The 15,028-nt window shown below is 44.1% G+C and overlaps 1 protein-coding gene across 6 annotated transcripts in view; it reads right to left on the bottom strand.

Moving 5' to 3' along the window:
• Positions 1–15,028, bottom strand: part of IKZF3 (IKAROS family zinc finger 3) — a 36,035-nt gene that overhangs the window by 6,150 nt on the left and 14,857 nt on the right. For 3 of the 6 annotated variants that reach the window (XM_039697359.1, XM_039697357.1, XM_039697358.1), the window contains 4 exons: positions 9,868–10,128; positions 9,030–9,197; positions 7,966–8,082; positions 1,164–1,280 (listed from right to left, as the gene is read on the bottom strand). In XM_039697359.1, the coding sequence (XP_039553293.1) occupies positions 1,164–1,280; positions 7,966–8,082; positions 9,030–9,197; positions 9,868–10,128 (663 nt within the window). The remainder of the gene's footprint in view (positions 1–1,163; positions 1,281–7,965; positions 8,083–9,029; positions 9,198–9,867; positions 10,129–15,028) is intronic. The other 3 variants (XM_039697360.1, XM_039697361.1, XM_039697362.1) reach the window with 3 other exon arrangements.

The following is a 15,028-nucleotide window of genomic DNA, read 5'->3' as shown; positions in this document are numbered from 1 at the left end:
TTACCTACATGGATCCAGCTGCTCACCTTTACCTGGATGGATCCAGCTGCTCACCTTTACCTATATGGATCCATCTGCAGTTTTACCTGGCTGGATCCAGCTGCTCACCTTTACCTGGCTGGATCCATCTGCAGTTTTACCTGGATGGACCCAGCTGCTCACCTTTACCTATATGGATCCAGCTGCAGTTTTACCTGGATGGATCCAGCTGCTCACCTCTACCTGGATGGATCCAGCTGCTCACCTTTACCTTGCCCTGGAGCTGGTGCACCCTGTGCTGGGGGTTTGGCTGCAGCAGCCCTGCCTGCTCTCCCAGCCCCAACCTCTCCCACATGGGCCCCACTCAGAGGGTGAACTTTATATTGGGCCATAAAAAAAAAACAAAACCACTTTTTACCTTATGTAACCCTACAAAGAGCACAAATAAGGCTTCATCAGCACCAATATTATATAACTGCTGACTAAGGGTTTTCCTTAGGACAGGGCTGTATTTTATTTTCTTTAAAGGCAGGTTGATGAAATAAGACTGGCCAAGAGGGTCAGGTGTTTGCTGAAACCCAGAACCTGCCCAACTAGTATTTAAGATCCCCAACATGCAAAACTCTGATCATGTTCAATTAAATGCAAAGAAAATACTATGGAAACATCTGCTTGCTTAAATTACCACAAGAAAGGATTTGATATTTTTTAATCATAGACAAATTTAGTAGGATGACTAAGAGAAATCCAATACTTTTCTGCCTTTAGGCCTTATTCTACACATGAATCCTGCAGGAATCTTCAGCTCCTGCTGAGAAAACATTAACCTTCCTGTTCTTTGCCTGTTCTAGATCCTAGCAGAGAACATTTCAAATGCAGAGGAACAGAAATGGCACATGGAAGCTCATAAAACATATTTAAAAATCACCTACATAAAGACACAAGGCACAACAGTAGCTTCCACCCAGTTTAAGCAGCCAACAGAATAAATTCTTTTTATTTTAATCAAACCCTCACAACAAATTGCTAAAACCCCATCACGAAAATCAACGTTACTTAATTTTTTTTTTTGTATTAGATGCTAAGCTTGAGCAGGATATTTAAAAGAAGCAGAGGCATTGTACTGTTTGTTACCGACCCACACGTATTTAACTGTTGCAGATGAAAAGGGGTTTTGTTCTTACCAATAAATTTCTGAGGCATTGAGCTTTTTCTCTTTGCCACGTTGCTCGCTAGCCTGTCCAGCACAAGGGCTCTTTCAGTCCCCATCTCTGCCTTGATGTGCCTTGCCTCCACGCTGGATCCGTTGGAAAATGTGAAAAAAGAAGGGAAAAAAAAAAAAGAAAAAGAAAAAAAAACACAACACGTAGGTGAAAAGGAAAAAAAGAAAGATAAAAAAAAGGAAGAGCTGACTGGTTTAATCTCCAATCGGCCACATAACCGGAGGAAACAGTTTGGAGATCTAATGCAGAGCTGGTTTTGCTTTTTCTGTCATTCCTGCTCTCTGGGCACCCGTTGTGGTCAGTGGCAGCAGAGCCCTGAGCTCACTCAGGGGGGAGCACAAACCAGAACTGTCGTCAGCGAGAGGAAGTAAATGAACTGGCTGGAAGGTTGGTCACATTGCAGATGGAGACAGAAGCTCTGCTGGCCTTTCTCTTTGATTCTGAGTAAGGCTGGGTGACACCTGCACACTCAGTGTTTCGAGCTGCAGGAGACACTCATTGTTCTTGCTTGACTTTTCAGATATCAGTCATAGATGTCTTAACGAATCACTAAGAAACTTGTATGATATATATCAGTGTTCCAGTGAAATAAAAGCAATAAAGCCTTTCAAAATTCAAAATTTCTAACTCTTTTTTCCCCCAGGTGTTACTGTCACTTAATATTTTTTTCCTAAATGATACAGCTAAAACTATGAATGTTTCTTCTATGTTTTAAAGCTTGTTACAACCTCCCAAGTTTCTAATTTTTGGAAAAGTAATGCCCTGTGCTGACTCCCTTGGGACTGGGCCTGTTAAGGCTCTTCCCATTTTCCAGAGCTGTCCTCAGCTGTGCTAAGCACTGCACAGAAGCTGTGCTTGCTCTCAGCTCCTGGAGGCTGCAGGGGCCTTGAGCTGGAGAGCTGCCACCTCATATCGCTACTACCACACTAATACTGATCCTAACTGCTGTGGCTTCCCCCCCAAACCCTGCTCAAACCTCAACAGCACCCGTCTGGACTGCTAGTTTTATGTCAAACGTTCTAATGAAGAGTGAAGTCTTTGCTAAAATAGTGGCAGGCATCACTGTGCTGAGAACTGGACACATCTTCAGGGACTGCCCGAGCCTGCAGGAGATGGGATCTGCAAGCTGAGGACAATGAGGGGTGATTTGCTTCCCCAAGGTGGTATAAAATGTTGGATCTCACTGTGAAAGAGTTCTGGTTGCTGTGTTAATGTATATACACCAACAAATCTAAATGCAGAATCACGGATATATGGAATTATTTTAGTTGGAAAGGACTTTCAAGATAATCCAGTGCCCCCCTGGCATGGTCATGGGCACCTTCCATTCTCCCAGGTTGCTCCAAGCCTTGTCCCACCTGGTGCTGGACATTTCCAGGGATGAGACAGTCACAGCCTCTCTGAGCAATCTGTGCCAGGGCCTCACCACCCTCCCAGGGAAGCATTTCTCCCTAACATCCCATCCAACCCTGCCCTCTGGCAGTCTAAAACCATTGTCCCTTCTCCCGTCACTCCCTGCCTGTATAAAAAATCCTTCTGCCTCCTTTTTGTCACCCCCTTAAGGCACTGGTAGGCCAAAGTGAGTTCTCCCTGAATACATGAAGCATAACCTAAGTAAGAGACAAGCAGGGCCAGAGGAAAGCAATAGGAACATTTTGATATTTCAGTCCTGCTAAACAGAGATTTATTGAGTATTGACTTCAATTTCTGTTTGCCCAGCAGAGCAAGTGCTGAAAGTGCAGCTTCATCCTTCCCAGCCCTGTGCAGCCTTTCCCTGAGCGTTTCACTCCGTGCTCTGTACCTGTTTGTCAGTGCTGCTCCTGATAACACCAGTTTCAGTCAGCACAAACCATGACTCACCAAACCTCAGCCAGAACTATTTGTTCGTGTTTGTTCAGCAGTTTGAAAACGTGAAGTGTTTTCAGAGGTACAGTGGCTGCAAATATGAGTCAGGGAGGATGGGATAACAGGGCCTGGCTCTGCTTGGTCACAGACCTGGAACCTTGGGATGTACGTGACAGGCAGCCCTGGGCAGGGCATGGAGTGCCTTGAAGGTAATAACACACTGCTCTTCTAGTCTCAGTTTGATTCCAAATTACTCCAGTGTGTTTGGAGGTTCCCATAAATGTATTCATGCCTGCTCTCAGCATGAAATACCCAGACACGATGTAAGAGCTGCACCAAGTGAGACAAAACACCAGGTTAAGGTGACACTCCGAGGGGAAGGGAGGGAGGTAGAAAGTAATCACCTGCTTGGGCTTGGGTCAAAAGCTCTAGTTTGGTCTTGAAAATTATAGGGTTTTTAATTTCAGGACTTGGATTTAATTCTCATGCTCCAAAGCCTGGAATATGCAGCTTTATATTAACTTTAGGTGACTGTAGTGCAAGGTTTGAGCTACCCCCAACCCCAAAGCCTCATAATCTTGGCTGGATCATTGCACAAGTCATTAACAACAGTAATCTAAATTTTAAAAACCCCAACAAATGGTGTGCTCAAAAATGTACCTTTTTCTTTGTAAAGAAAAAAGAAAGAAAACACAATTCACCCATACCATAAAAGCAGCTCCCCGATCCCTGCCAGTTCTTTGGTTTTATGATTTTTCTGTTTCAGCTCCTCTTTTCCTCAGTCTTTACCTCCAGGAGTTGCACTCTGAGGAGCCGTGGGTTGCTCTAGTAAAGCTTTAATTCCACATTTTCAGTGTTTTTCCTTATCCTGGCAGGACTCAGCTCAGAGCTGCTCTCAGCCCTCCCAGCCCCAGGAGCACCCTGGAAGCTGCACATAGCACATCAGGGGTGACTTGTCAACATTATTTGTGTGCCACCAAGGGAACTTTAATTGTTGAATTAATGTCAGGAGGGCAGATGAGGGCTTCCTGCAGGAATAACAGAGCCTTTCCTCGGAGGAGATCTGCAGAGACAGTAACTATTGACCTACATAACATGCTCTGGGATTCCTGTAGAATCCATCTTGCAGTTTCATGGTTCTCTGCCCTTTTATTTTGATGCTGAGGGTCTTTGCCTTCACATTAAGATTTTGGACTCCTTGCTACTGGCTATTTTTTCCTAAAGAAAAAATAATTTCTATTTATGGGCCACAAAAGGTCTTTGATGGCATTTCCACAACCTGGCCTTAGGGAAACAATGTCTGCTCCCAGTAAGATGAAGGTGGTTATACAGGTTCTCATCCACAACAGTGCTCTCTGTACCCAGAAACCAACTGAAAATTATCTCATCCAACTTTTTCTTCTGGATCACATATTAAACAATCCAAGAATAATATTTAGCAAAAAGTTTTTTAATAACTCCAAATTCTCTAAAGACTTCTCAAATATAGAGAAGTCATCACACCCTGTGTCCCTCTTCAATTCTCCTCCCTCTGGATGATTCCACTGCACATGGTGATTTAAATAACTAATTACCTCACTGTAACATGGATCTAAAAATAAAATTCAGGCATGATCAAATGCTTTGCTCAAAATTACACTGAGAAAAAAAAACAAATACAGAAAATCCAGGCTTCCAAAGCACTGAATAGCAGCATCCTGCAAGCTCATGGCTCTGATGGCTCAACAGGGTCAGAAAGCAAAACAAACAAACAAAAAAAAAGTCTCTGAGGATGCTGAAAGGAACTCTGCAGCTCAAATAAATCCCCTTGTCCTTCTTGGTCAGATCTGATCACTGGCTCTGGAATTACTTGGGAAATTGAGCTCCTAAGCATGGAATTTTATGTGGTGTAAAGATGGGGTTATCTCAGCCACTTTTACAGCTGGGAGCCCCTCTCCTCCTCATCCTCAACCAGGGCTGAGGATGGACTTCCCTGACCCCCCTGAGAGGTCTCCATGCTGCTCCCAGTGCTGCTGCCAGTCTCCGTGCACATTTCAGGTGTAATCCTGCCTGGGTAAAGCACTTCCAGAGTGTTCTTTCCTGTGAATTATCCATTGGGAAGGGCTCTTCAGGCTGTCCTGGGAGTGCTGGCTGAGGAGCCACCTCTCCAAAAGGTGCTGTGCCCTGGCCACCATGGGTTCACTGAGTGGGTTGGCTTGGGAAGGACCTTAAGGATCACCTTGTACCACGGACAGGGACACTTTCCTCCTGGCCACCATGGGTTCACTGAGTGGGTTGGCTTGGGAGGGACCTTAAGGATCACCTTGTACCACCCCCTGCCATGGACAGGGACACTTTCCTCTAGCCCAAGTTGTTCCAAGCCTTGTCCAACCTGGCCTTGAACACTTCCAGGGATGGGACAGCCATCTCTGGGCCACCATGTCACCCTGCAGCTGGAGAGAGAGCGGCTGCTGTCCCAGCCCCACCAGCGCTCACCCTGCACTGAGCTGTTCCCATAGTGTGGTTTCTGCCACACCAACCAATGTGAGTAGAATTTTTAGAATGTGCAGATAATGTTAGCAAAGGCCTCAAGTACAAAGCTGAAATTAGAGGCATTGTTTCCTGTAGCATCTCTGTGTGGTCACTCAAGAATGGAGAGTGGAACGGAGTTGGGTGATTGTGCAATGAGAACAATGTGAGAGAGATGGTTATCAGGGACAATGCTCCAACTATATTGCTACATTAAACTTCTCTTTTAGAAATATTTCCACATTTAGAACATGCAAGCATGGCACTGAAAAGCAAATAGAATGGTTACTACTGTCCTGATGCTTTTAAATATTTTAATCAGTTAGGAATGATGGCATGTAGTGCACTTTTGTGTCTAAAGATGGCTCCATGTGAGAATTATAGAATTGTGGAATGGTTTGGGTTGCAAGGGATCTTAAAGGTCATCCAGTTCCACCCTCCTGCCATGGACAGAGACAACTTCCACCAGACCTGGTTGAGAAGCTTGAGGGGAATTCAGAAAAACACCAAAATTCAAAGTGATGCAGAGAAGTAGGGAAAGGATCAGTAATGGAAAGAGGATGTTTGCTAAACACAAATGCAAAGTGCTACACTTAGGGGAAAATTGAAATGTAGTAAATGATCTCCCGAGAGTCTTTCCAGCTTTCCCTCTCCCTGGTTCTGCCACCCAACATCCTGTTGATACCAGGGAATTGGATGGAAATGCCCCAGGAGTTCTCATTTTTCATAACATTTCCTAACAACACTGCAGGATGTGTAAGGGTGTGAGGGGCTCCAAGGGGAGCAGCCACCTCTTGGCCCTCTGGGAATTGGCATTTGCTGTGCCCAGTTAAGGCTCCCTGCAGTGCTGCAGCAAGGACTGCACCACGGGGTTGGGCTAAGGGGGGAATGTTGCTATTCTGAAATGCATCTAAACCATGGGAATGGTTTCAAAGCAGAAACCTGCAGCAGGTCTCATGCTTTCCATTTTCACAGGTGGACATGTTGGGTGATGGCCATGGTGTGTGAACTACAACACAAACCACTTTACAATGTGTAAGGCTTCTCACCAAACCCAAAACTTGCTGATGAGCTGATTACCAGTAATTTTTATGAATGCTCTAAGAAATCTGTCACTTGCTGACAAGACAAGAGCCCCCTCAAAACTGTAAAACTCTTAAAAAGCTCTATGAAACACTTTGGTAAATCATGATCCTCTGAGAAGTTTTCTCTGTGTGTCACAGAGCCTGAAACACCAACCTACACTCTCTGCACAGTGCAGGGATTCCTGTACCCAAGGTTTTCATCACATACCAGTGGCTCTTCACACTGATTTTCAGGCCTGGTTTGTGATGATTCCTGCAGAATCTTGTCCTTACTGTTGTGGATAGATTTATTAGGAGGAAATTCCTCCCTGTGAGGGTGGTGAGGCCCTGGCATAGTTTGCTCATCCCTGGAAGTGTCCAAGGCCAGGTTGGACAAGGCTTGGAGCAGCCTGGGAGAGTGGATGGTGCCCCTGCCCATGGCAGGGGTGGGGGGCACTGGGTGATCTTCAAGGTCCTTTCAGCCCAAACCCTCTGAGATTCCATGTTTTCAGTATTTGGTGTTTTTTCAAGGCTGCATAGCAAAAAATGGGAGCCTGAATTCTGAAACTGTGGCCTCAGCTCTTAGATCAGCCATGGAGTCTTTGGGAGGTCACAGCCACTCCTCGACTGTGGGAAGAGCAATTTTTTCCTGACTTGCTGGTGTGTTGTGAGATCCAAATCACACCATTCATTTTAGGATTTTAGTTCAGGTGAAGCAGGGACAAAGATTATGGTGATTACTTTTCACTGAAGTATTTTGGAACTGCAGCACTGAGACTGCAAAATGGAAAATAAGAAAAAAAATTGTGTTTTGATACATTTCATCTTTTCCAAAGGCAGCTCTAGATTCAAAGCAGCCCTTTACCTCTCACTCCCTCCTAAGCTGATCTGTCAGTGATTTTTGGGATACCACTCCCTTTTCATGCCCTGGATCCAAGCCACTAAAACTGCTACAAATTCTAACAGTTCTTAGTCTAAAGAAAAGGAACCATCAAACACACGGTTGTCAACAACTCATCCTGTAAAATGAGCCACATAACAGCATTAATGTAGGAATAATTTAACTCACCGAGCATCACCTCCAGAAATGCTGGGTACAAAGTATTTTAGATGTTTTACACAAAGCAACAGTTAAAGAAAAAAGTGATTAAAGCAAAAGCACTCCCTAACTACCAGCCCGAGGGCTACGATGAACCAGCCCCTTTACAACATTATATATTCAGGTTACTGAAAAGGAGTGTAGCAAAAGCTGTTCTCAGGCTGTGGGTTAACAGCTCACCAGATGCCCTTTTATAAGCCCTGTAAAGTACTGAAACCCCAAAACCACTGCAATGTGATAAACTCACCAGCCTCACACATGCCAGCGTTCTGCAGGTAAGTCCGGCAGCGCTCCTTGTGCTCCTCCAACGAGCTCCTCTGCTTGTAGCTCCTTCCACAAAACTCACATTTATATGGCTTCTCCACTAGAAAAAGAAACAATAAAAGAATTAGAATAACCACAAGAGACCACTAAAACACTGTCTTGCTTGAAGTGTGGTGGTTATAGCATTGTTTTGGTGGGGGACAGCATCACACTGTTGGTCTTGATTAAATCAGAATTTCATTTATCCTCGGCAGATAAGCTCATTTTAAACTTTGATTCTTTGTGAGGTTGAACTTTTTCTGTACAGTGCAGTGCAGAGATAACACCTATAATTTAGAATCAATGTTTTCTTTCTGAGCCCATGTAGAACACAGGATAAAGACAAATTCAAGGACAAGCACAGCCTGGCTCCTGCAGAACTGGGGTAGCCAAGATCGAGTGATACCTGACTTGAAATCCAAGTCACCTCAGCTCTGTGCCTCCATTTCCCCATCTGTAAAATGGACAGAACACCCTACCAGGCTTAAGAAGAAACATCTGTTGAGCATTTTAAGAGATTCAGATGAAAGGCACTACACCACAGTGAGGTGGCAATAGTCATCTGCCTGCAATTGTGCTCCTGGGATTTTCCTCACAGCTCAGAACAGGATGGGAGGAAGCCCCAGCCAAGCACGTCTCACACTCTCCTCAGGTTCAGAGCTTGCTGGCACAGCCAGCTGCACTCGTATGAAAATGAGCTGACAAGGTGGTGATGGGTCAAAGGTTGGACTTGATGATCTTGGAGGTCTTTTCCAACCAAAATTTTTCTGTGATTCTGTGAAAATACCATGGGGTTATTTGTGCAAGCAGGTTTGTGGGCTGTGCCATGGCTCTTGTGGCCCATCTCTCTGCACCAAGAGCTGAGGCACTCCTGAGGTGGCTCCAGGAGCACCAGTGAGAGGTCACTGCTCTGTGTTGAACCCTTCACAGGCTGAGCAAACCTTTTCCACACCGAGTGTCCCAGTGACACACATCCAAAACACATGGAGTGCCTGTGAAGTCACTTACCAGAATGTGTCCTTAAGTGACCCGTAAGCGCATCCCTCCTTTGGCAGGCATAACTGCACAGGTGACACTTAAAAGGTTTTTCCCCTGTGTGTAGTTTAATGTGGCGGAGGAGGTTTCCCTTCTGAGTAAAGGAAGCTCCGCACTGATTACACTGGAATGGCCGTTCACCTTAAAATGACATACAGAAAAGGACATTTAATGGTTACGTGGGTATCATGCTGTCCTCTGCCTTCTTGGAAGAGGAAAGAATGAGATATTGGATTGATTTCTTTCTATAGAAACGCACAGAGTGTGGCTTCAGTGGGAGGGAGGTGCAGCTCTGGTGTCAGAGCTGCTTGTAGCATATGTAGGACTATGGAAAACACTGCACAGTTCTTCCATGGAAAGAAGTGCTCCGGAGGAGGCTGATTCCAACAAGCCAGCAATTTTTAGAAGGAAAAAAAGTCTTATCTTACTGCAGGCTGAAAGTTAAGATGCTCATTGGTTTGTTGCCAAAGTATGGCACAGAGAGAAATTTATATACAGACTGAAAATGGCAGCACAAAACCAAATTAACTTTTGCTTTGTGCCAGAAATACTGCATTACATAGTGCCTTTCATCCAAAATTCTTAAAATGCCTCACCAACTTGCTTTTAATAATATTCAATCCTGATAAGAAGAAAGGTGGGTAAAGTGAGGCACAGAACAGCGAGTAACTTGATAAAGATCACATGTGGTGTCAAGGACGGAACAAGGAAACCCTGATTTTGATATTCTTTTTAAAAATAACTAGTCTAGATTAAAAATATCTTATTTTCAGTACTCCAGCTCTTACAAGAACAACAGAGGGATATTTACCAGTGTGGCTACGCTTATGAACCATCAAGACATTGAGGCTAATGCAGGCTAATCCACAGATATCACAATTCATCTTTCCACTAGCTGGCCTGACGTTGTCATATGAACCCGAGTGTCTTTCCAGTTTAATGCTCTCATATTCGTTATATTCTCTGGGATATGGGTAAGGCAGTTCGGATTCTTCCAGGTTTTCCATTGGCTCGGAATTTAAAGCACTCTCCTCTCTTTCACTGTATTCACCTTTCACTTTAATCACATCATCTGCAGGTAAAACAAAGCACAGGAGTGAAAAAAGGCTAATCTTATCCACAGTGAAGTACCTTAGGAAAAAAAATGCACTAAAAATTATATAAAACAACAGTATCAATCTTCCTAAAAGTTTTACTGAAATATGCAGATGAAGAAATGAAGTTGAGATGAGGAACTTCACTGGTCATGGACACTTAGTAATACTCACAGTGAGATAACTCTTGAAAGCAATTAACCTGGTAATTATCTTTGATGGAGAACTTCCTTCTACAGATTATGAATGTATAATACAGTACAAACATCTCCTGAAATTACTAGCCAGGATTCAAAAGAAAACACTTTTTCACACCACTGTCAAGTATTATTTTTACAGAAGTCAGCATTTCAGGTTTCTTCTGTGAATTGGAAATACAGAAAGAGACAAATTTAATAAGCAATTATATCTTATAATTTATACCTTCTTGTGGAACCTCTGGTGTTTAGAACAAGCCTAGGAAATATGTCTGATCAGTGTAGGACTCCCAGCTCTCCCATGGGATAGATTCTCACTAGTTAAGCCTAACCAATAATCCTAATTTTCACTTGCAAATCACGGTTTTTATCCATAGCTCTCAGACATGTGAGGAGCAGCTGATAATCTTGATTTATTATGTGATTAAAACTAGCAGCGGCAGGGTAAGGGTTTCCTGATAAATAAATGCATCCCAGAAATGCCAAAAGCTTTGCTTGAAGTATTTTTGTGAGGATGTGGAAAGAACCTGACACCTCCTGAAGATCAGCATCCACGGATTTCAAACAGACCTGTAGCCAGTCCAGAGGAATCCAAAGGCATTGCCTAAATGAATGCAGCTCCATGACAAAGGTGGATGTAACAGGCAACTAATGATTTACTAAAGAATAAAAATACAAGCAAATTGGTCACACTGTATAAACAGCTGATGATTCCCAGCTTAGGGTGCTGAATTTCCTTTCCACAATTAACTCAAACACTACCAGCACTTCCATTAAAATCCTTAATAACTGCCTGAACAGCTTTTTTTCTGTTTAAAGTTGGTTGAGAAAGTTGGGGCTGTTCAGCTTGGAGAAGAGAAGGTTGGTCGGAGACCTCACAGCACCTTCCAGTGTCTGAAGGGGTCACAAGGGAGCCAGAGAGGGACAATTCACCACGAGCTGGAGGGACAGGACAAGAAGGAATGGCTTTAAGGTGAAAAAAGGAAAATTGAAGTTGGCTATGTGGAAGAAATTCCTCTCTGTGAGGGTGGTGAGGCCTCGGAACAGAGAAGTTTGGCTGCTCCATCCCTGGGGGTGTCCAAGGCCAGGCTGGATGAGGCTTGGACCAACGTGGGAGAGTGGGAGGTGTCCCTGCACAGGGCAGGGGGTGGGACTGGATGAGCTTTAAGGTCCTTCCAACCCAAACCATTCCGTGGTTCTCTGACAGGAGACAGGCTAAGGCTGAAACTCAAGTTGTGCCTCAAGCTCGCGAGTGGATCCGAGCAGCACGAGGTGCACCACAGGGCTTCCTGTTTGAGCCTTGTTCTCTGGCCACCTGCTCCTCCCTGCAGCCGAGCATGAGACAGTTCAATCTGGCACTGAATCACTTGTCCTTCCTCCAAAGTACAGAACATGAACTGCTGAATATGTATTAGCTCTGGTTCTGAGTAATAAACCACATCAAATGCTGAGAACAAACAATGGGTGGCAGCGAAAATGAGGTGGCGACATAAAAGAAACGTTGAAAAACAAAGATCTGGCAACCCAGAATTTCATAAAATCAACATTTTCAGCTACATTTTCAGGAGAAAATCACTCCTCTGTCCTAATTGATTGTATGAAGTCCTGCCAATCTGTCTGACTTTGGGCTGAGCTGGGGGAAATCGGTGGCTGATGGTTTCTTTCTGCTGCACAAGACTCCCCATAGTGTGGAAAACTCTGAGATCTCTCTCATGCTCTCCTTGGATGCAAATATTGATGGAAGAAAGGGGTTTTCTCTCATACTGTGCGTTTTTATCCCCTATCCTGGAAAATATTTGGATTTTGTTGTTGGGACTTGCTGCCTCAGTCCTGGATGAGCTCAGAGGGGTTCAGGTGTTTTCTCAGAGGGCCACAGGGAGCTCCAGATTCACCCAAAAATGGGCTGTTTTTCTTTGTGGATCCTTCAGTACCAGCTCTGCTTCACATCCCACAGATTCCTGCTTCCACAGAAACAGGGCTTCCTCTGCAGGTGCCTTCTGCTGCCAACTCCATGTTCAAGGGTGTGAGGGTGATCTTGTTATCAAGATTCCTTCAAAATTAGTTTATACAACCATTTCCATTTTCTGAGGAAAAATGATTGCCAGTTGCTGAAAGCAGATTTCAACACCCATCCCTTTCCCAGGAGGAAAAAAAAAAATTAAAAAAAAAAGAAACTTTTCTGGTTGGTTGCTTGTTTTTTCCCTCTCAAAAGGAGGCTGTTCCAAAATAATTTGCTACATCCTGCCCAGCATGGTAAAAGGAAGTACCCAGTGCAGCTGCACCTTGTTGGTGCTTTCAGAAACAATTTCAATTCCCACTTTCTACTTAACGTCTCACCTTTTGCCTTCATCACACGCTCTTGTTCAGCAGTGGAGGCTGAGTTGTGACCTCCAACAGAGGCTTCTGTGCTCTTTGCTTCTCTTTCTCACCACAGAGCTGTGCCAGGGTCTGTGTGGCACAGTGTGGGCACTGGTTTGAGCCCCCATGGCACATCCTTGGGGATTGATGCAAACTGGGCAAATCATCTTGTGATTCCACCATGGAAAATAATCACCTCTGCCGTTTCCACACTGCACGTAAGGCTTGTGTTTCCTTGTAGTAACAGAGGAGGATGCACCTGAGTTTTGATCAAGGCTTTTCCATCACTGCTCTGCAAAAGCCAGGGGTTGTTTCAGCTGTCCATGGCATCCAAAGTTCAAGTGTTTTCCTGTAGGTGTTTGAAGGATTTCCATGGGAAAATTCATCTTCTGATGATTGGGACCAGGAGAAGACACAAGGGAAGAGACTTTTAAAACCCAAATATAAATTAGAAGGATTGGGATTTTTTCACCTGTGATGGTTTAGAGGCTCCTTCAGCTCCTGAGAGCCAGACAAGAGACAGCTTTAGTGCAAAGCAATCTGAAGAAAAGATGGCTTGGTATAGGCTGTACTAAAATTAACCAAGTGATTGCAGAGTCTGGAGCCACCAGATTACTTTTTCAGCTCAGACTTTTCTCTGTACTGGCATGCACAGGGAATACCATGTGATCAGGAGATTGGCAGCTGTGTGGAAGCTTTGTATCTGTCACTTAAAAATCATATCAACATATTTTATTAGATCAGGGAGTTTCCAGGCTGGTCTGCCTTAATCAAGAGGAAGGAAGCTGTGACTTCATGTAGAATAGGGAAATTTAACTGAGGAAAAACACAATTATCCCTGAAAACACTAGCAAAGTTCTCACAGTGGAAAAAAGAAGTGCTATCATCTTTCCTATGGCAAGAAAAGAGGTTGTAAGAGAAAAAAAAACATTCATAGAGGCCAAGCCAGGGAACTATTTTTCTTGAGGCAGTTCATGGAGTTAATATATACTGAGGAAAAAAAAAAGCTGCAGCTTTTACAGAACAAAGTGCTGGTGTGATGCGTTAAGGCTGATGCACATGGTTTCATTTCCTGGGGAGATGATTACAAGATGAAAGACATACTCCAGAGTAATATTTTTGTTTCACCTGAAACACTGTAAAAACAATGGGTTCTGGAAAAAATCCAAAATAAAGCTGCGGTGGCAACTTCAGCCTGAGTCACCACCCAAACAGTGCTTGTGTGTGCTCTATAAAATGATAGAATCACAAAGGGTTTGTGTTGGAAGGACATTAAAGCTCATCCAGTCCCACCCCCTGCCCTGGGCAGGGACACCTTCCACTCTGCCAGGTTGGTCCAAGCCTGGCCTTGGACACTCCCAGGGATGGAGCAGCCACAGCTTCTCTGTGCCAGGGCCTCCTCACACTCACAGGGAGGGGTTTCTCCCATATATCCAACACAAAATTTTCTTTTTTTTCCCTCTTGTCCTGTCACTCCTGTTCCTGAAGCAGAGCCCCTCTCAGCTTTCTTTTAGGTCCCTTCAGATAATGGATGGCTGCTCTGATATCGTCACACGATCTCTCTTCTCCAGGCTGAAAATGCAGAAATAAAAAAGTCAAGAGAGCCAAATAATTAGGGCAAGTTGGAGGGTTCCTAAATCTTAGCTGTTTTCTCTGTGAGGAAGTTTCAGGAGGAAAACTCCCCAAATTCTCCATTTAATCTGAGACTCTGGCATCAAATAGAGAGGAGAAAAGCTAAGTTTTGTCCTGTTGTTAAGCAAAGTTTACCGGGAGCGATGGGAAAAGCACAAGGAATAAAACCCAGAAACCATTAAAGACAACGGCAGGAAAGGGTGATGTAGCTCAAGTGTTTTACAAGGAGTGGGGTCATAATCGTGAAATCCTCAGCACATGCAAAAAGTCAACTGGGTAACAAAGAAACTTAATCATCTTAATGTGGCATTTTAATGATGCTGCTGATTTGCTGTGCCAATTCAGAGATAATGAGCCCCTAATGCTACAGATGTTCAGCCAGACTAAAGGAAAAAAAAAAAAAAAGGAAAAAGGAAAGCTTTTCTTGTATGCCATTTCCTAACTATCCAATTAAACAAATTGTGAAAGCATATAAATAGTTTACCAGGTTTTGACAGCTGTTAATGGGATTCAGATGCCGAGGAACAAGAAGGGAGTCGATACGGGGCATATTGGAGGGTTCTTGTGACTACCTGGGTTTGACAGGTATTAACTGATGATTCATCACTGTTATCCCCACGAAACCCTACAGACACATGCCAGAATGAGAGATTCCTGTACCTAACCCAGCCTGAGACGGAGGCTGGTGAAG

This window comes from Passer montanus, unplaced genomic scaffold (assembly GCF_014805655.1).
Source record: "Passer montanus isolate IOZ18808 unplaced genomic scaffold, ASM1480565v1 scaffold117, whole genome shotgun sequence".
NCBI classification, from domain to species: domain Eukaryota; kingdom Metazoa; phylum Chordata; class Aves; order Passeriformes; family Passeridae; genus Passer; species Passer montanus.
This window is presented reverse-complemented; position numbering and strand designations above follow the sequence as displayed.